This window comes from Cyanistes caeruleus, chromosome 1 (genome assembly GCF_971803275.1).
Source record: "Cyanistes caeruleus chromosome 1, bCyaCae1.hap1.1, whole genome shotgun sequence".
In the NCBI taxonomy this organism is placed as follows: domain Eukaryota; kingdom Metazoa; phylum Chordata; class Aves; order Passeriformes; family Paridae; genus Cyanistes; species Cyanistes caeruleus.
The window spans coordinates 324,835-345,503 of NC_141701.1; the positions used below are offsets into that span (position 1 = coordinate 324,835).

Below are 20,669 nucleotides of genomic sequence, written 5' to 3' on the forward strand. Positions count from 1 at the left end.
TGATCCTCAAATGTGACTGTGGGCACAGAGGCGCTGTGGGTTGGATTGCGTGGGGTTACAAAATCCCAGACTCACAGAATCCCAGGATGGCTCAGGCTGGAAGGACCCATAGTGGAGGTCCTCAGGAAGGGTCATCACAGACCACTCGGCACAGATCGTGTCCAGAGGGCGTTGGAATATCTCTGGAGAGGGACACTCCACACCCTCTCTGGTCTCGGTTCCAGTGCCCCGTCACTGCACAGGAACAAAGTTCTTCCTCATCTTCAGGTGGAGCTTGCTGGGCGTCAGTCCCTGCCATTGCCTCATGTCCCAGTGGTTGGCACCACAGAGCAAAGCCCGGTTTGACACCTCCCTCCATTGCACAGGTCCCCTCTCAGCTGTGTCTCCTCAGGGCTGGCCAGCTCCATCAGCCCATCCCTCAGAGATGCCCCAGTCCTCATCTCCCCAGCCAGAGATGGGAATGGAGCTGGGAAGGGGCTGGAGCCCCAGGAGGGGCTGAGGGAGCTGGGAAGGGGCTGGAGAATTCCTGAGGGAGCTGGGAAGGGGCTGGAGAATTGCTGAGGGAGCTGGGAAAGCTCAGCCTGGAGCAAAGGAGGCTCAGGGGGAATTTCTGGCTCTGCACAAGTCCCTGGCAGGAGGGGACAGCCAGGGGGATCAGGCTCTGCTCCCAGGGAACAGGGACAGGAGGAGAGGGAACGGCCTCAGGCTGGGCCAGGGCAGGTTTAGGAGGGATATTTGGAAAATTCCTCCTGGAAAGGGCTGCCCAGCCCTGGCCCAGCTGCCCTGGCAGTGGTGGAGTCCCCATCCCTGGAAGAGCTCAATAAACACGTGGATGTGACATCAGGGGACATGGGCTAGAAACTGCCTTGCTTGTGCTGGGGGAGCGTTTGGATCCCGTGGTCCTAACCCAAACGATTCCATGGGCAGAAGGTGGGGAGGGAGGGAGGGAGGGAGGGAGGGGAGGGAGGGAGGGAGGGGAGGGAGGGGAGGGAGGGGAGGGAGGGAGGGAGGGAGGGAGGGAGGGAGGGAGGGAGGGAGGGAGGGAGGGAGGGAGGGAGGGAGGGAGGGAGGGAGGGAGGGAGGGAGGGAGGGAGGGAGGGAGGGAGGGAGGGAGGACAAGGTCCCCAGGCAGGGGCTGGCCCTCCGTCTGTGGCCAGTGTTTAATATCCTGGGGGCCTCTGCTCAGCTCCCGCCCGCTCTGGGTTCTGCCAGAGCCCAGGGTGGCTTGTGCCACCCTGGTCCTTGAGTGTCCTTGAGGTCCTTGAGTGTCCCAAGTTGTGCCACAGTGCAGCAGCCACGGGGGCACCGCGCTGGCACCGGCACAGTCGGGCGTTACCGATGCAGGCCGGTGACCCAACACAGGCTGTTCCTGATGGCCTCTGTGGAAGGGAGGATTGGATTTCCAGGATGAGAAGACTCCTGGGAGACATTATTGTGGCTTTCCAGTAACTACAGGGAGCTACGAGGGAGCTGGAGAGGGACTTGGGACAAAGGCCTGGAGTGACAGCGTGAGGTGGAATGGCTTCAGATTGGAAGAATGTAGGTGTAGATCAGATATTGGAAGGAATTGTTCCCTGTGAGGGTGGGCAGGCCCTGGCACAGGTGCCCAGAGCAGCTGTGGCTGCCCCTGGATCCCCAGAAGTGTCCAAGGCCAGGTTGGATGGAGCTTGGAACAGCCTGGTCTATTGGGAGGTGTCCCTGCCCATGGCAGGGGGTGGGACAAGAAGGCCCCTTCCCATCCAAACTGTCCCATGATTCTGTGACTTCTCTCCCATTCATTTGTCCCGTCCCTTTCTGAGCCCGTGCAATTCTCTGGGCTCCACAGCAGGTCACGGCGAGGTGTCCCACAGCTCCCCTACACTCGTTCCCAGGCACCAGCTGTACAAGCTGTGGCCAAAAGTCCATTTTCCAGGACATTAGCAGGTTAATTAAGGCAAACAGCCCAAGGCAGCACATTTAAGGAGGGTAAGTTTCCTTCCATTAAACAGCGGTAGAATTATTTATCCCTGAGCTGCACGGAAGAGTGGCTGCAGGGCTGTTCCGCCGCGGGAGCGCTGCACGTGGGCTGAGCCAGCTCGGGACACAGGAGGGCAAAAGGAGCAGGAGGGAGCGGAGGCTCCACTGTGGATGGACAGACTAAAATACGGCACAGCTGTGTCCGCTCTCAGCTCTTGTGGGGATCCATCCCCACGGAGGCTGCGAGGAGGGAGGGAAAGCACAGCAAGAAACCAGACCGCTCTGGGCTGAGGCTCTTTGTACTCCAAACACTCCCGGAAAAGCAGGACGGGCTGAGGCACGGAGAGCAAACACAGATGATGTGTCCCACCAGTGCCAGTGACACACAGCGCAGGCCGGGCGTCCTGCCCATGCGGAAATCTGCTCTCCACGCTGTCCTAGCTTGAAAAGCCGCAACCCAAATACCCTCCTCAAAGCTACTGAGGATATCTGGCACAGGCAAGAAAAGAGAGGCAGAGAATAAAAATACCACCCACAGCAACACCCATATGGAACAAAGACCTGCACTTAAACCTGTGTGAGGAAAATGAGGATGACACACTTCACCAAAATGGCCTGAGATAACCCAGGCTGGTTCTGCTGTTCCTGAAAGGCAACCAAAGAAAGAAGCACAACGCAATGCAATAACACTGCTTGGGGGGGAGGCACTTCAAAGCTACATCTGATGTGGGTGGGTGGTGGTAAAGAAAAGAGATCACGAAGGAAATTCCTTCACCGGGATCATAAATGGTAAAAAAATTTAGAAAAAGAAAGACAAACACCAGCAGGAAAAGAAATATTCACAATAGCAACATTCTTCCGCAAGGAAAAAAATCAAAAGGTTTTATAACTATTTTCTAAAAATATTAAGGAAATAAAGCCCCGTGTCCGGGTCAGGCACGCAGCGGCGCAGCAGCTGCAAGTACGTCAGGTTCTCGTGGGTGTTGGGGTCGAAGAAGCCCTTGGTGTCGTCGGTGGGGTCAGAGAGGATCTGGTTCATCTCCTGGTCAAAGTAGCCACGCTTGTAGGCCACCTCCACGGGCAGGCGGTGGCTGTGCACGGGGTCGATGATGCCGCCGGTGGCGATCTGAGCCTCCAGCAGGCGGATGCCGTGGTCCCTGACGATCAGCTCCTTCTTCATGGCCTGGAAGAGGGAGATTTTGTCGCCCGTGTAGGGGTCAGAGTAGCCCGTCACGGCCCGCTCGGCCGACAGCAGCTTCTCGTGCAGCTCGCTGCCCACCAGCCCAGAGGACACGGCCTCGTCCACCGACAGCTTCTGGTTCTTGACTGGGTCGACGAGGAAGCCGGTGGCCGCCTGTGCCTCCAGCAGCACCAGCGCCGTGCCCTGCCTCAGGATGCCCTTCCACATGGCCTGGTAGATGCTCATCTTCTCCACCTTGCCAGGCTCGGCCTTGCAGGGCACCAGCACGCCGGCGATGACGCCCGTGCCGTCCAGGTAGCGCTTGACCGAGGTCATTTGCGTCACCTCCTGCACCGTCCTGGTGCCCTGCACCAGGTCGGCCAGCGTGCCCGTGTCGATGATGCCCGAGTCCAGCAGGTCCGAGGCGCTCACCTGCCTCCTGAGGCCCGTGAATTTCACGCTGCTGCTGCGCTGCGCCGCCTCCTCCACCAGGCGGGTGAGGAGCGTGGCCAGCTCGGCCAGCGCCAGGCTCCCGGCCCGCACCTGGCCCAGCAGCTCCCCTCGCTTAGCCTCTGACACAAACTTGGAGAAGAGGAGCTCCCACAGGGACACCTTCCTGCCGTGGAAGCCGCCTGCCGACACCTCGACGGTGTGGGACTTGAGGGACCGCTCCAGCTCCCGCTCCTGCTCCCGTTTCTGTTCCCGCTCCTGCTCCCGTTCCTTCTGGGAGTTTGAGGCACTGCCGTTCTGGCTGGGCTGGGGCAGGACCTCCCTTTCTGGGGACTTGGGGGCCACCTCCGTGCTGTGGCCCTGAGCCTCAGCCCTGGTGACAATGGCCGTGAGGAGGTCGATCATCTCCGCAATGGTGACCGTCCCCGCCTTGTAGCGGCGCAGGAGGTCCTGGCGCCGGTGGTCGGGGACGTAGCGGGAGAAGAGGAGCTCCCAGAGGGTGACGCTCTGGCCCTGGAAGAGCCCCACAGCCAGCGTGGTGCGGGCGGCCTGCAGGGCTTTGCGGGCATCCTCGGTCAGCTGGTAGAGCACGGAGCCCTTGTCCATCAGCTGCAGCATCAGCAGCCCCGTGTCCGGGTCGGGCACGCAGCGGCGCAGCAGCTGCAGGTACGTCAGGTTCTCGTGGGTGTTGGGGTCGAAGAAGCCCTTGGTGTCGTCGCCGGGGTCAGAGAGGATCTGGTTCATCTCCTGGTCAAAGTAGCCACGCTTGTAGGCCACCTCCACGGGCAGGCGGTGGCTGTGCACGGGGTCGATGATGCCGCCCGTGGCGATCTGGGCCTCCAGCAGGCGGATGCCGTGGTCCCTGACGATCAGCTCCTTCTTCATGGCCTGGAAGAGGGAGATTTTGTCGCCCGTGTAGGGGTCAGAGTAGCCCGTCACGGCCCGCTCGGCCGACAGCAGCTTCTCGTGCAGCTCGCTGCCCACCAGCCCAGAGGACACGGCCTCGTCCACCGACAGCTTCTGGTTCTTGACTGGGTCGACGAGGAAGCCGGTGGCCGCCTGTGCCTCCAGCAGCACCAGCGCCGTGCCCTGCCTCAGGATGCCCTTCCACATGGCCTGGTAGATGCTCATCTTCTCCACCTTGCCAGGCTCGGCCTTGCAGGGCACCAGCACGCCGGCGATGACGCCCGTGCCGTCCAGGTAGCGCTTGACCGAGGTCATTTGCGTCACCTCCTGCACCGTCCTGGTGCCCTGCACCAGGTCGGCCAGCGTGCCCGTGTCGATGATGCCCGAGTCCAGCAGGTCCGAGGCGCTCACCTGCCTCCTGAGGCCCGTGAATTTCACGCTGCTGCTGCGCTGCGCCGCCTCCTCCACCAGGCGGGTGAGGAGCGTGGCCAGCTTGGCCAGCGCCAGGCTCCCGGCCCGCACCTGGCCCAGCAGCTCCCCTCGCTTCGCCTCCGACACAAACTTGGAGAAGAGGAGCTCCCACAGGGACACCTTCCTGCCGTGGAAGCCGCCTGCCGACACCTCGACGGTGTGGGACTTGAGGGACCGCTCCAGCTCCCGCTCCTGGTCCCGTTTCTGGTCCCGCTCCTGCTCCCGTTCCTTCTGGGAGTTTGAGGCACTGCCGTTCTGGCTGGGCTGGGGCAGGACCTCCCTTTCTGGGGACTTGGGGGCCACCTCGGCGCTGTGGCCCTGGGCCTCAGCCCTGGTGACAATGGCCGTGAGGAGGTCGATCATCTCCGCAATGGTGACCGTCCCCGCCTTGTAGCGGCGCAGGAGGTCCTGGCGCCGGTGGTCGGGGACGTAGCGGGAGAAGAGGAGCTCCCAGAGGGTGACGCTCTGGCCCTGGAAGAGCCCCACAGCCAGCGTGGTGCGGGCGGCCTGCAGGGCTTTGCGGGCATCCTCGGTCAGCTGGTAGAGCACGGAGCCCTTGTCCATCAGCTGCAGCATCAGCAGCCCCGTGTCCGGGTCGGGCACGCAGCGGCGCAGCAGCTGCAGGTACGTCAGGTTCTCGTGGGTGTTGGGGTCGAAGAAGCCCTTGGTGTCGTCGCCGGGGTCGGAGAGGATCTGGTTCATCTCCTGGTCAAAGTAGCCGCGCTTGTAGGCCACCTCCACGGGCAGGCGGTGGCTGTGCACGGGGTCGATGATGCCGCCCGTGGCGATCTGGGCCTCCAGCAGGCGGATGCCGTGGTCCCGGACGATCAGCTCCTTCTTCATGGCCTGGAAGAGGGAGATTTTGTCGCCCGTGTAGGGGTCAGAGTAGCCCGTCACGGCCCGCTCGGCCGACAGCAGCTTCTCGTGCAGCTCGCTGCCCACCAGCCCAGAGGACACGGCCTCGTCCACCGACAGCTTCTGGTTCTTGACTGGGTCGACGAGGAAGCCGGTGGCCGCCTGTGCCTCCAGCAGCACCAGCGCCGTGCCCTGCCTCAGGATGCCCTTCCACATGGCCTGGTAGATGCTCATCTTCTCCACCTTGCCAGGCTCGGCCTTGCAGGGCACCAGCACGCCGGCGATGACGCCCGTGCCGTCCAGGTAGCGCTTGACCGAGGTCATTTGCGTCACCTCCTGCACCGTCCTGGTGCCCTGCACCAGGTCGGCCAGCGTGCCCGTGTCGATGATGCCCGAGTCCAGCAGGTCCGAGGCGCTCACCTGCCTCCTGAGGCCCGTGAATTTCACGCTGCTGCTGCGCTGCGCCGCCTCCTCCACCAGGCGGGTGAGGAGCGTGGCCAGCTCGGCCAGCGCCAGGCTCCCAGCCCGCACCTGGCCCAGCAGCTCCCCTCGCTTCGCCTCTGACACAAACTTGGAGAAGAGGAGCTCCCACAGGGACACCTTCCTGCCGTGGAATCCGCCTGCCGACACCTCGACGGTGTGGGACTTGAGGGACCGCTCCAGCTCCCGCTCCTGGTCCCGTTCCTTCTGGGAGTTTGAGGCACTGCCGTTCTGGCTGGGCTGGGGCAGGACCTCCCTTTCTGGGGACTTGGGGGCCACCTCGGCGCTGTGGCCCTGGGCCTCAGCCCTGGTGACAATGGCCGTGAGGAGGTCGATCATCTCCGCAATGGTGACCGTCCCCGCCTTGTAGCGGCGCAGGAGGTCCTGGCGCCGGTGGTCGGGGACGTAGCGGGAGAAGAGGAGCTCCCAGAGGGTGACGCTCTGGCCCTGGAAGAGCCCCACAGCCAGCGTGGTGCGCGCGGCCTGCAGGGCTTTGCGGGCATCCTCGGTCAGCTGGTAGAGCACGGAGCCCTTGTCCATCAGCTGCAGCATCAGCAGCCCCGTGTCCGGGTCGGGCACGCAGCGGCGCAGCAGCTGCAGGTACGTCAGGTTCTCGTGGGTGTTGGGGTCGAAGAAGCCCTTGGTGTCATCGCCGGGGTCGGAGAGGATCTGGTTCATCTCCTGGTCAAAGTAGCCACGCTTGTAGGCCACCTCCACGGGCAGGCGGTGGCTGTGCACGGGGTCGATGATGCCGCCCGTGGCGATCTGGGCCTCCAGCAGGCGGATGCCGTGGTCCCTGACGATCAGCTCCTGCTTCATGGCCTGGAAGAGGGACATCTTTTGTCCCGTGTAGGGGTGGGTGTAGCCTGTCACTGCTCTCTCGGCACTGAGTAGTTTGTTTTTCAGCTCGCTGCCCACCAGCCCAGAGGACACGGCCTCGTCCACCGACAGCTTCTGGTTCTTGACTGGGTCGATGATGAAGCCGGTGGCCGCCTGTGCCTCCAGCAGCACCAGCGCCGTGCCCTGCCTCAGGATGCCCTTCCACATGGCCTGGTAGATGCTCATCTTCTCCACCTTGCCAGGCTCGGCCTTGCAGGGCACCAGCACGCCGGCGATGCTCCCAGTTCCCTCAAGGTACCTCCTCACACTCTCTGTTTGTGCTATTTCTTGTGCCGTCTCTTTTCCTTTATGGAGTTTTTCTATTGTTTCCTCTGTAATTATTTTTGCACTGAGCAGTTCTGATGCTGTAATTTGCTGTCGGATTCCCTGGAACCACACATCACTTCTGTCCTCTTCTTTTTCTCTAATGATCTTCAGTATTGTCTCAATGATTCCTTGCACGATGTGTTGGGATTCCGCTTTGTATTTTTTCACCAGCTCTTTTCTTTTCTCCTCAGTGATGTACTCGGAGCAGAGAAGTTCCCACAGCGATAACACCTGTCCCTTGTATTTTCCCACAGTCATCTGGACCTTTGTACACAGCAGGGCGTTTTTGGTTTGCTCATCAATGTAGAAATAGTCGCCCTCCTTTTCCAGGACCTGCAGCAGGTACAGGCCGCTCTCCCTGTCCTTGGCACACCTCTGCAGGAGCTGGCTGTAACTGATCTTCTCGTGAGTGTTTGGATCTATAAAGCCTTTGCTGCCGTGATCTGGATCTGAGAGCAGGAGGAACATGTCCTCGTCCAGGTGTCCGCGCTTGTAGGCCACCTCCACGGGCAGGCGGTGGCCATGCCAGGGGTCAATGATGCCACCAGTGGCAAGCTGGGCCTCGAGCAGGCGGATGCCGTGATCTCTGACTATTACCTTCTGTCTTACAGCCTGGAAGAGAGATATTTTACCTCCAGTTTGAGGATCTGTGTATCCCGTCACGGCTTTCTCTGCCGACAGCAGCTGCTCACGCAGCTCGCTGCCCACCAGCCCGGACGAGATGGCCTCGTCCACCGAGAGCTTCTGGTTGTTCCTGGGGTCCAGGAGGAAGCCGGTGGCCGCCTGTGCCTCCAGCAGCCCCAGTGCACATTGCTCTGTGAGGAGGCCTTTCTTCAGCGCCTGGTAGATGCTCATCATCTCTTTCCTCAGTGGGAGGAGAACCCCAGCTATGCACCCAGTGCCGTCCAGGTACCTTTGGATGGTGTCCCTCTTTGTGAGGCTGGCAAGCGTGAGACTCCCATCCTGCAGCTGATCCAGAGTTTTCTTGTCAATTATCTCAGAGTTGAACAATTCTGATACCGACACCTCCCCCCGCAGTCCTTTGACCTTGAGGGCTTCTCCTCTTCGCTCTGTGTCCTCGATGATTTTTAAGATGAGGGATATCAGGTCTTCCAGCATTAGGGTTTTGCTTTTGTACTGCATCACCAGCTCTTTCCTTTTCTGCTCTGAGATGTAGTGAGAGCAGAGGACTTCCCAGACAGAAACGGTTTGGTCCTTAAACTTTCCAACTTTCACCTGAAGGGGCTTTGAGCGCAAAGCCTGTTTCGTGGACTCATCAATGTAAAAGTACTTTCCTCCCTCCTTTACAACTTGCAGCATGTACAACCCAGTCTCTGGGTCTTGGACACATCTCTCCAGGAGCTGCATATATGTCAGGTTCTCGTGGGTGTTGGGGTCGAAGAAGCCCTTGGTGTCATCACTGGGGTCAGAGAGGATCTGGTTCATCTCCTGGTTGAAGTAGCCACGCTTGTAGGCCACCTCCACGGGGACACGGTGGCTGTGCACGGGGTCGATGATGCCGCCGGTGGCGATCTGAGCCTCCAGCAAGCGGATGCCGTGGCTCTTCACAATCAGCCCTTGGTTCATGGCTTCAAACAGGGACATCGGGGCTTTGGTGTAGGGGTCAGTGTAGCCTGTCACGGCTCTCTCCGCAGAGAGCAGCTTTTCAAAAATCTCCCCCCCAATCAGACCCACCTCTAACGCTTCTTCCACTGAGAACTTCTTGTTTTTCTCAGGGTCGATGATGTATCCGGTGGCCGCCTGTGCCTCCAGCAGCACCAGGGCGGTCCCTGGCCTCAGGATGCCCTTCCACATGGCCTGGTAGATGCTCATCTTCTCGTTGCTTGGCTGGATAAGGACCCCTGCTATGAAATTGCTGCCCTCCAGGTACCTGCGGACAGACTCCATTTCAGTGACTTCTTTGACAGTTTTCTTCCCCTGGTTGAGCTCATCGAGGGTTTTTTTGTCTATCAGTTGGGACTGGAAGAGGTCACTGGCGGAGACTCTTTTCCGCAGGCCTTTGAATGCGAACTTCTTGCCTTGTGCCTCAGTCTCTTGGATGATTGTGGTGATAATCGTTGTGATTTCCTGTAGCACTTCAGCCTTCTCATCTTTGTACTTCTGCACCAGCTCTCTTCTCTGGCTGTCAGAGAAGTATTCGGAGTTGAGGAGGTCCCAGACAGACACAGTCTGTCCTTTGAACCGCCCCACGTTGACACAAACGGTCACAGATTTCAGCACCTTCATGGTCTGCTCATCCACACAGAACATTGCGTTTTCTGACAGAGGGAGGAGCCACAGACCCGACTCAGCCTCACGAATGCACCGGTCCTTCAGCTGCTGGTAGGTCACGTTCTCCTTGGTGTTTGGGTCAAAAAAGACCTTGGTGCTGTCATCCAGCTGAGACAGGGTTTGGTTGAGGTCCTCGTCATAGAAGCCATGGCTGCAGGCAGCCTGGAGCGGCAGGTGGAGGTGGTGGATGGGATCAATGACCCCTCCCGTGGCCAGCTGGGCCTCCAGCAAGGGCACGGCCTCTGCCAGGGGGATGAGCTCTTTCCTGAGCGCTTGGCACAGGGAGATGGAGCTCCCGGTGTAGGGGTCTGTGTAGCCCGTCACCGCCCTCTCGGCCAGAAGGAGTTTTTCTGTAAGCTCTTCTCCAACCACAGCCGCTCTCACGGCGTCCCTCACGCTGAGCCTCCGCTTTGTTGCAGGGTCAGTCAGGTATCCTGTGGCTGCCTGAGCCTCCAGCAGCCTCAGAGCAGCCCCAGGGAGGAGGAGATTGTTTTTCATGGCATCATAGAAGCTCATCTTTTGTTTGGATTCCTCTATGAAGACCCCAGCAATGCTGCCTGTGCCCTTCAAGTACCTCTTTACACTCTCCATTGCAGCCACTTCTTCAGGAGTTCTTACGCCCTGAGCCAGTTCTTCAAACGTCTTCTGAGAAATGATGCCGGTGTCCAGCAGCCAGACCACAGGGACACTGCCCCTCAGGCCTTCCAGGGAGATCTGGGTCCTGGCTTTCATCTCCATCTCCCCCACCAGCCTGATCACAAGAGCAACCAGCTGCTCCAGCGACAGCTCCTCTGACCGGAACCTCTCCATGAAGTCTCTCCTCTGCTCCTGGGTGAAGTACCCTGAGTGCATGAGCTCCCAGAGGGAGACTCCTTTCTCCTTCACCATGGTTTCCTTGAAAATCCGTTGGATTTGCTCGTCGGTGTAGGCAGGAGCAGCTGTTTGTGCCAGAGGCAGCAAGTGGAAGCCGGAGACGTCGTCCTTCTGGCAGTGCTGGATGAGCTCAGCGTAGGTCACGCTCTCTTTGCTGTCCGGGAGGCAGAAGACTCTGTGGTCATCGCTGGGCTTGGAAAGGGCCTTGCTTGTGTCCTCATCCAGGCAGCCCCGCTGCTGGGCCGACTCGAGGGGGATGTAGTGGCCACACGTCGGGTCGATGATGCCTCCCGTGGCCATCTGCACCTCCATGAGCTGCATGGCCTGCTTGTCCGCGATCAGGCCCTTCTTCATCGCCTGGAAAAGGGGGATCTTCTTGCCCGTGAAAGGGTCCTTGTAGCCCGTCACGGCCCCTTCCGCGTGCTGCAGCTTCTCGTGGACGTCTGGCCCGATGACTCCCTCCTTGACGGCCTCATCCACGCGGAGCTTCTGGTTGTTCACAGGGTCAATAATGAAGCCTGTGGCAGCCTGGGCCTCCAGCAGGGGCAGGGCTACTCCTGGCACCACGATGTTCTGCTTCATGGCCTCATAAATGCTCATTCTCTGGTTGGATGGCTGGAGCACAATCCCGCCAATGCTGCCCGAGCCGTAGAGGTACTTCCTGACGGAGTCCATGCGCAGGACTTGTTCTGGGGTGACGGATCCCTCCAGCACCTGCTCAAACAGGGCCCTGTCGATGACGCCGGTTTCCATCAGGTGATAAGCGCTGACATTGCCTCTCATGGCTGGGAACTTGATGGGGGCCCATTTCTTCATTTCCTCCTCCAACATGAGTCGGATTTGCTCCAGGCTGAGCTTCCTCAGCTGGAAGTGGTTGAAAATCTCCCGGCGCCTCCCCTCGCTGAAGTACTCGGAGTTCAGCAGGTCCCACACGGAGACCTTCTCCCCCCGTAAGCGCCCGAACCTGACGGGCAGCCAGGAGCTCCTGAACACCTGCCTGGTGGCCTCATCGATGAACTGCCGCTTCCTGCTGTTCAGGGGGAGCAGGCAGAGCCCGGTGGAGGGCTCGGTGATGCATTTCTCCTTCAGCTGCAGGTACGTCAGGTTCTCGTGGGTGTTTGGGTCGAAGAAGCCCTTGGTGTCATCGCCGGGGTCAGAGAGGATCAAATTCATCTTCTTGTCGAAGTAGCCACGCTTGTAGGCCACCTCCACGGGGATGCGGTGGCTGTGCACGGGGTCGATGATGCCACCCGTGGCGATCTGAGCCTCCAGCAGGCGGATGCCGTGGTCCCTGACGATCAGCTCCTTCTGCATGGCCTGGAAGAGGGAGATTTTGTCACCTGTGTACGGATCTCTGTAGCCAGTGACAGATTTCTCCGCAGCCAGCAGCTTGTCGTAAACGTCTGGGCCAATGACGTTCGCTCGTAAAGCCTCATCCACGGAATACCTCTTGTTGGCAGCGGGGTCAATGACAAACCCCGTGGCAGCCTGTGCCTCCAGGAGGATCAGGGACGTTCCTGGCCTCAGAAGTCCCTTCCGCTTTGCCTGGTAGATGCTGATCTTCTCCTGGGAGTCGGGGAGCAGCAGCCCACCGATGCTTCCCGTGCCCTGCAGGTACTTCCTGACAGTGTCCAGGCTGGTGACTTCTTTGGCCGATGTTTCTCCCTCCTTGAGTTTTTTAAACAAGTCTTTGTTGATAATTTCTGAGCTCAGGAGCTGGTCAGCCGTCACCTGCTCCCTCAGGCCCGTGAAGGTGACGTTGGCAGTGGCAGCCTTTTCCTCAACGGCGGCTCTGATGGCCTCTCCCAGTCCTTGAAGGGAGAGCGTTCCTGCCAGGAGCTGCCGAGCGAGCAAAGCTCTTTGCTCGCCCTGGATGTAGTCAGAGAAGAGAAGTTTCCAGAGAGACACCGACTTGCCCTTGAATTTCCCGACAGCGATGGGTACCTGTGTGTTTTCCAGAGCTGTCTGGGTCCTGTGGTCAAGGAAGCCGAGTGTTCCCTGGGATCCTTCACTGCCGTCCCCTCCGAGCGGCAGCAGCAGGAGCCCTGTGCTGGGATCGGTGACGCAGCGCTGGAGCAGCTCTGCGTAGCTCAGCTTCTCCTTGGAGCCAGGGTGGAAGAACCCCTTGACGTCGTCAGGAGGGCTGGAGAGGAGCTGTGCGGTGGCCTCGTCCAGGTACCCCCACTCGCAGGCTGTCTCCATGGGGACACGGAGGTGCCTGCCCGGAGCGATGACACCCCCCGTGGCCACCTGAGCCTCCAGAAGGCAAAGGCCATGATCCCTGGGAACAAAGCCCTTCCTGATGGCTTGGAACAGGGAGAGCATTTCTCCGGTGGAGGGGTCCCTGTATCCAGTGATGGATTTCTCAGCTGAAGACAGTTTCTCATAGAGCTCTGGGCCGATGAGACCGACCCTGACAGCCTCATCCACTGAGTAGCTTTTGTTCTTCAGGGGGTCTGTCAGGCTACCGGTGGAGGCCTGGACTTGCAGGAGCATGAGAGCAGCCCCGGGCACGAGGAGATGCTCCCTCAGTGCCTGGTAAAGGCTTTTCTGCTCCCCGGAGGGCAGCACAACACCAGCCACGCTCCTCGTCCCGCGCAGGAAGTGCTGAACAATGTCATTCTCTGCCACCTCCTGGGCAGAGACTCTTCCCTCCTCGAGGCCTCGGAACACATCGGAGCTGATGATGCCGGAGTCCATCAGGTCCCTGCTGCTCACCCTCCCTCCCAGCCCTGGGAATGTGATCTGCAGCGGCAAGAGGAGGAAGCCCGAGGCTGGATCCACAACACACCTCTTCCTCAGCTCTGAGTAAGTGACCTTCTCCATAGTGCTGGGGTCAAGGAACACTCTGCTGTCCTCGTGGCTGGGGTCAGAGCCGAGCTGGCTCATCTCTTCATCCAGATATCCCCTCTCACAGGCCACATCTGCCGGCAGCCGGCCGCCGCTGGCTGGGTCGATGACGCCTCCAGTTGCCATCTGGGCCTGGAGCAGGCGAATGCCCTGCTCCCTCCCCACCAGCTCCTTCTGGATGGCCTGGTAGAGGGAGATTTTCTCTTCTGTGTAGGGGTCCACAAAGCCAGTGGCAGCTCTGTCTGCCGACAGCAGCCTCTCCTTCAGCTCCAGCCCCACCAGCCCGGTCCGCACGGCTTCTGCCACGGGGACACGGCGGCTCCTCAGCGGGTCGGAGATGGAGCCCGTGGCTGCCTGGGCCTCGAGGAGGCAGAGAGCCGAATCCAGGCTCAGCAGATGCTCTCTGGTGGCCTCATAAAAGCTCATTATCCTCTTTGAAGCCTCTACGTAGACGCCTGCAATGCTGCCAGCTGTCTCCGGGGGCTCCCTGGGAGCCTCCAGACCCGCCACGTCCCTGCCAGCTGCTTTTTGCTGTTTGCACAGCATCGTGTCCTGGCACAAGCGGTTTGTCCCTGACACGTCTTCCCCGGGAGAGCTGGGAACAGCGTGGCCATTCACTGCCGGCTTGCTCTCCATCCTCCTGCTGCACGCCTTCCACAGCGCTCAGGACTCTGGAGAGAGAGGATAGAGAGGGAAAGCTCAGTGAGAAATCAACTTCTTCGTGGTTTGCATGTCAAATACGGGGAAATCATACATAAATATTCTCAGGCAGGAGGAAGCGACAGCCAAAGGCTGAGCATGTCCAAACCTGATGTGCCAGCCTGAGGGATCCGGCCAAACTCAAGGAGTGGTGGATGAGAAGCTCCAGGTGCCCTGCCCAAGTGCACAGGAACTCCCAAACCCCCTGTGCCCTGGGCTGATCCCCCAGCGTGGGCAGCAGGGGAGGGGGATTCTGCCCCTGTGCCCAGCTGAGACCCCACCTGCAGAGCTGCCCCAGCCCTGGGGAACAGCAGCACAAGGACCTGGAGCTGCTGGAGAGAGCCCAGAGGAGGCCCCGGAGCTGCTCCAGGGCTGGAGCCCCTCTGGAGCCAGGCTGGGAGAGCTGGGGGTGCTCACCTGGAGAAGAGAAGCTCTGGGGAGAGCTCAGAGCCCTTGCAGGGCCTGAAGGGGCTCCAGGAGAGCTGCAGAGGGACTGGGGACAAGGCCTGGAGGGACAGGAGCCAGGGAATGGCTCCCAGTGGCAGAGGGCAGGGCTGGATGGGATCTTGGGCAGGAATTGTTCCCTGGCAGGGTGGGCAGGCCCTGGCACAGGGTGCCCAGAGCAGCTGGGGCTGTCCCTGGATCCCTGGAAGTTTTCCAGGCCAGGTTGGACACTGGGGCTGGAGCAGCCTGGGACAGTGGAAGGTGTCCCTGCTCATGGCACAGGGTGGGACTGGATGGGCTTTAAGGTCCCTTTCCAGCCAAACCATTCTGTGATTTTGTGATTCTCGGGTTGCTGGCACGCAGGTCCATGTGCTCCCACAGGGCTGCTGCACGAGCCCCCCTGTCCTTCCACCGTTCCCCCTTCTCACCCTGTCCAAGGAAGGCAGAGGCCCCATCCCAGTGAGCAGTGGCCACCAGGAAAAGAGCCAGGGCTACCTCAGGGTGAGATTGCACCTGATCCACACCTGCCCTCCTGCTGGCAAAGCTGCAGGATGCACTTGTGTCAGAGACTGAAATAGTTAATGCCTCAAACACTGACATAAAATTTTGCCCATTGAAGCCCACCCCTCCCTAAGGAATGGAACTTTGGACTGAAACTCAAGCTTCTGAGATTAGATAAAGGGAAACCCATTCTTCAGGGGAGAAGTAAACAAGTAAACAAGGAAAAGTATGCGGGCCAAACCCAGCAGCCGTGCTAAGAATCATCTCTGGCTTGCTTTGGCCATAGCCCACAGACCCATCTGCTGGGAGCAGCTTTGCACAGATTTCCCCCTCAGCCCAGGTGGGTGGAGGAAGTTTCGGTGTGTTGTAATCTCCGCTCAGGGGCGGTGAACCGCTCTCCCCTTACCCAAACTGGCTGTGGGAGCCCTGGGAAGGCCACATCCACGGGACATTTATGTGAGGGGCAGCTGAGGAGGTGCCTTCACCCATCAGAGACCCCCAGAGTCATTCCTGACGCACCACAGGACTGCACGTGACAAATCCAGAGTCTGTTTAAGAGACCACGGCAATCCCAGGGGGATTTCCTCCCTGGCCTGAGTGTATACAAACCCATGGGATTCTGCTTCCCAGGGGGACCTTCACCACCAAGAAGATCAGCTGGAGAGGGGATCAATGGTTTGGATCCACGAATGGTGATATTTTCTTTATTCTCGTCTCTGTCACTCGCTTTCTGTCCACCCACCTATTTTCTATTTCTTTCTCCCTCTCTCTCGCATGTTTACCGTCAAATAAAACTCACACTATTGACTTTGGCATATGGTCTGGTTTGCACCTCGATCAGGCAGAGGCATTCCTAATAACTCTAAAAACTGGATCCCGATAACTTGGACCCGCCACAGCCGCGGCACCGGGCCGTGAGCACCGGGAGGCTGGAGGGTGCTCACCATCGAGCACGGGCGTGCCGGGCTCCGGGAGCTGCGGTCAGCCAGTGCCCCCGGGCAGCGGAGCCTCCCTGCCCGCAGCCCCGGCAGCGCCTGTGCCAGCGCCCCGCTCCTGCAGCGCTGCAGCTCCTCCCGCAGCGCTGCAGCTCCTCCTGCAGCGGGGGGCTTCAGCAGCGAGGGGCAGCTCCGGTGGCTCGTTCCCTCGTGAGCTCCATCCCCGAGGGCAGAGCGCCAGCCCCGGGGCGAGCGGGGTCTGTCAGGGCTTGCACTGGCCCTCAGGGGCGGGCGAGGCACGGGCCAAGCGCCAAGAGGACCCAGGAGATGCCCCAGCCCAAGCTCCTGCAGCCGGGCAGGGGGGGCACGGTGCTGCCCACCGGGATCTCTGGGCTCGGCTGCCTCGAGGTATCCAGCACGCAGAACGCCAGGGAGAGCCGGTGCCACACCGAGCCTCCCGCAGGGGTCACATCGAGGGGGGACAGTGCGGAGCGGCTGTGTCTCGTTGCCCAGAGCTCACAGACCCGGCTCCTCCCCGGCTCCACGCGTGCGAACAAGCGCTGGCAGCGGGCAGCAGCCTGCCGGTGCCGGTGGGTGCTGTGCCCACCCCGGGAGCCGCCTCTCCAGCGGGGCTCCGCGCACCCGGCTTCCTCCGCTCGTGTCCCTCTAGCTCGTTCCGTGCCCCCCGGCCACGCCAGCAGCTTTTCCTTTCTCTTGCTCCCCTGTCCCAGCCGTGCCCCGGGCTCGCTGCCCGGCCCGGGGAAAGGTCTCGGCAGGAGCCGGCTCCCTCCACCCGGTGATGTCAGCGCGGCTCGGATCTGCCCAGGCAGAGCTGTTTGTGTTCGCAGGATCAGGATCGCTCCCGTGCCAGGAGCTGCGGACGGGCGGGAGGCCCCGGGGCTGCGCCCGCCCCCGGGAAGGACTGGGAGAGGGGAGGGGGACTCGGGGGTCCCTGCCCGGGGGAAGGGGGGTCCAGCTGCTGCCTGAGAGCCGGGACAGCTGCTCCGTCCTGCGCTCTGGGCCGGCAGCGAGGGGCTCCGCTGCCTCCTGTGCCCCACGGGCCCACAGCTGCTGCCCACGCGTGCATCCTGGGCCATGCACATGCGAAACACCTGCGGGGCTGGCGGCACCTGCCAGCAGCTCAGTCCGCCCCGCTCCTGCGGCCGGGAAAGCCGCTGCCGGCCCCGCAGCCCGTTCCTGGCAGAGATGCCGGGCTGGAGGCACCGGCCGTGCTGCCCTCGGGAGGAGCCGGGCTCAGCCCGGCCGTGACGCGGCCACGGCAGCGGTGGCAGCGCCGGTGTGGCTCCGGTGTGGCTCCGGTGTGGCTCCGGTGTGGCTCCGGTGCGGCTCCGGTGTGGCTCCGGTGCGGCTCCGGTGTGGCTCCGGTGCGGCTCCGGTGTGGCTCCGGTGTGGCTCCGGTGTGGCTCCGGTGTGGCTCCGGTGTCTGGAGAGCCCCAGGCAGGTCCCTGCATGTCCCAGAGACGGCCGCGGACACCAGCGCCGGTGTGGTTCCCGTGTCCGGACGGCCCCAGGCAGGTCCCCACACGTTCCCAAAACCGAACTGGCCGCCGGCACCGGAGTGCAAATGGAATCCGGCCCATAAATGTGGAAGTTTGAAAGCCTGGGCGGCTGAGGACTCAAAGGGTCGAGGTGTTGCCCCCCTCCCCTCCCCGGGCGGGGGTAGGAGGTGGGCGTGCAGCAGGGAAAGGGCTCCACTCCCTTTCCTCAGAAGGCGTCAGCCTCATCGGAAACTTTGAGTAACCGACTTTGCCGACGAAGGCAGGAAGATTCCTGGCAGAGGTGTTGGCACCTGCCACCCTCCCCGGGGCCACGGTCTCTCCCCGACGCGGGCAGCGCTCCCTGGCAGCCGCAGCCGCTGCTCCGCGGCTTTCGCTCCCGGCTGCGTCAGGGAAGGCGCTGGCAGCGGTGTGAGCCACGGCCCCGCACAGCCACGGCCACCCACGGGAGCCCCGGCACAGCCACGGGAACCCCGGCACAGCCACGGCCACCCACGGTCACCCTGGCACAGCCACGGCCACCCATGGTCACCCCGGCACAGCCACGGGAACCCCCGGGAGCCCCGGCACAGCCACGGCCACCCACGGTCACCCTGGCACAGCCACGGCCACCCACGGGAGCCCCGGCACAGCCACGGGAACCCCGGCACAGCCACAGCCACCCACGGGAGCCCCGGCACAGCCACTGCCACCCACGGGAGCCCTGGCACAGCCACGGTCACCCTGGCACAGCCACGGCCACCCACGGGAGCCCCGGCGCAGCCACGGGAACCCTTGGCACAGCCACTGCCACCCACGGGAGCCCTGGCACAGCCACGGCCACCCACGGTCACCCTGGCACAGCCACGGCCACCCACGGGAGCCCTGGCACAGCCACGGCCCCGCACAGCCACGGCCACCCACGGGAGCCCCGGCACAGCCACGGGAGTCCCCGCATAGCCACGGCCACCCATGGTCACCCCGGCACAGCCACGGGGACCCACGGGAGCCCCGGCACAGCCACGGCCACCCACGGTCACCCCGGCACAACCACGGCCACCCACGGGAGCCCCGGCACAGCCACGGGAACCCCCACTCAGCCACGGGAACCCCCACTCAGCCACGGGGGCCCCGGCACAGCCACGGGGGCCCCGGCACAGCCACGGCACCGCACAGCCACGGGGACCCACGGGAGCCCCGGCACAGCCACGGCCACCCACGGTCACCCCGGCACAACCACGGCCACCCACGGGAGCCCCGGCACAGCCACGGGAACCCCCACTCAGCCACGGGAACCCCCACTCAGCCACGGGAGCCCCGGCACAGCCACGGCCACCCACGGGAGCCCCCACTCAGCCACGGGAACCCCCACTCAGCCACGGGAACCCCCACTCAGCCACGGGAGCCCCCACTCAGCCACGGGAGCCCCCGCACGGGGCCATTCCCCGCACACTCGGCGGCGCCGCTGCCCCGCGGCCCGCGGGACAATCCGCACGTCTGCACCCGCAGGGAGCGCCCGGAGAGCGGCACCGGCTGCGGAGGGAGCGGCTGCCGGGGGCCCCAGGGAGCGCCCGGCAGAAAGGACTGGTTTTACTGGCAGGGTGCGGGACACGGTGTCGGGAGAGGGTGGCGGAGGAGTTGTGTGTCTGCTGGGACAGGGACTGCAGAGAGCTGGGAGAGGCTGGGGCTGGGGGTGGGAGCTTGGCGGGGCCGGGGAGCGTCTGCAGGGTGGTGTCTCGTGGGACAGGCTGAGGCCGGCGCTGTTTTGGGGAGGGAGAGCAGTAGGGAAGTTTTCTGGGGCAGTGACGGAGGGTGACGGGAACAGGGAGAGCAGCTGGGGCGCGCTTTGGGGGGCCCTGCTCTGAGCGGGCTGGGGGCAGCTCAGCACCCCTTCCCAGGCAGTGCTGCCTGCCCGGCCGCCCCAGGGCCCGCAGTGCCGGGGTCCTGCCCGGTGCCCGAAGGGGGCTGCTGTAGGATGGAGTCGCACCCTGTCCACGGGGACAACCCCACCGCACCGTGGACCCACCTCAGCGGGTGTTGGGCGAGGGTGCTGCCAGTCCTCCGCCTGCCCTGTCCCACCGCCCGCCCCTTCCTCAGCCGAGCCCGCCCGTGCCATCGGAGGCATCACCGGCTCTTCCCGGGAGCCATCCTGCCCGGGCGGCCGTGCCTTCCTGTCCTGCTCCTGGGACGTGCCGGGCTCAGGGACCGCCATCCTCCCACCGCCCCGGCACGGCCGGGGGTGCCCCAGCCCCGAGCGGCTGCTGCCCTACGCCCGCGGTCCCACCCCGGCACCGGGAGCGCTGCCGCATTCCTGCCATACCGGGGATCGCGAGTGCGCTCCTGTCGCCTGCAGCTCCCGGCACGGCCGGAGTGCCCGGCCAGCTGCGCTCCGCCCGAGCTCTCCTACCTGCGCACGGCGCTCGCACAACGGGCTGCCCTGGCAGGTGCCCGGAGCTCTCCGCTGCTTCCTGCCCGCGACCAGCGCACCTTTAAAACCTGGCCCTTCCCCGCCCCTGGGGATGACACAACGGCCCAGCCCTTGCAGAAACTCGCGGGCCAGCCCTCCCCACGGCTCCCTCCGGGAGCTGGGGTCCCTCCTTGCAGGGGTTCCCTGGTCCCCAGGTGGCTGTGCTGCAGGAGGTGGCCCTGTCCCCGTGGGCTGTGCCCTCCGCAGAGGAGGTGAGGGCGAAGGGCAGAGACCTTCCCGCCTGGGGTCAGCACTGCCTTCGTCCCCAGCAGCTCCTCATCCTTCTCTCCATCACCCCCCAAGCCCTCCCCACATCCAGCAGGGCCCCGGTGTCTCTCTGCAGTGGTCGGACCCCGGGCTGCAGGTGCAGGGCTAACCCTGGCACCACGGCAGCTGGGGTAGAGAGGGGGACCCTTCGCTGCTCCCCCCAGTCTTGCCCACGCCCCTGGATGTGCATGAAGCCTGAATTGCCCAAAACATGCCCAAACCATCCCGTTGCTGCTTGAGTCACCCAAACACCCCTGCCCTGTTTCCGTCACCAGCTCCACACCCTCTCTCCAGACCCTGCAGCCAGCGCCTGCTCCCCCCCGGGCACCTTGAGCTCTCTC

The 20,669-nt window shown here is 62.7% G+C and overlaps 1 protein-coding gene across 2 annotated transcripts; it reads right to left on the reverse strand.

The window, feature by feature from the left end:
* Positions 1-2,816: 2,816 nt before the first annotated feature.
* On the reverse strand, positions 2,817-20,063 carry EPPK1 (epiplakin 1). Of its 2 annotated transcripts, none has more exons than XM_086875592.1 (2): positions 20,002-20,063; positions 2,817-14,190 (listed from the first exon to the last, which is right to left on the reverse strand). In XM_086875592.1, the coding sequence occupies exon 2, from the start codon at positions 14,153-14,155 to the stop codon at positions 2,846-2,848; it is 11,310 nt and encodes a 3,769-aa protein (XP_086731718.1). In that variant the 5' UTR covers positions 14,156-14,190; positions 20,002-20,063; the 3' UTR covers positions 2,817-2,845. The 2 variants fall into 2 exon arrangements, with proteins under 2 accessions (XP_086731718.1, XP_086731723.1); XM_086875597.1 differs by having other exon boundaries at positions 19,915-20,057.
* Between the last annotated feature and the right edge of the window lie 606 nt (positions 20,064-20,669).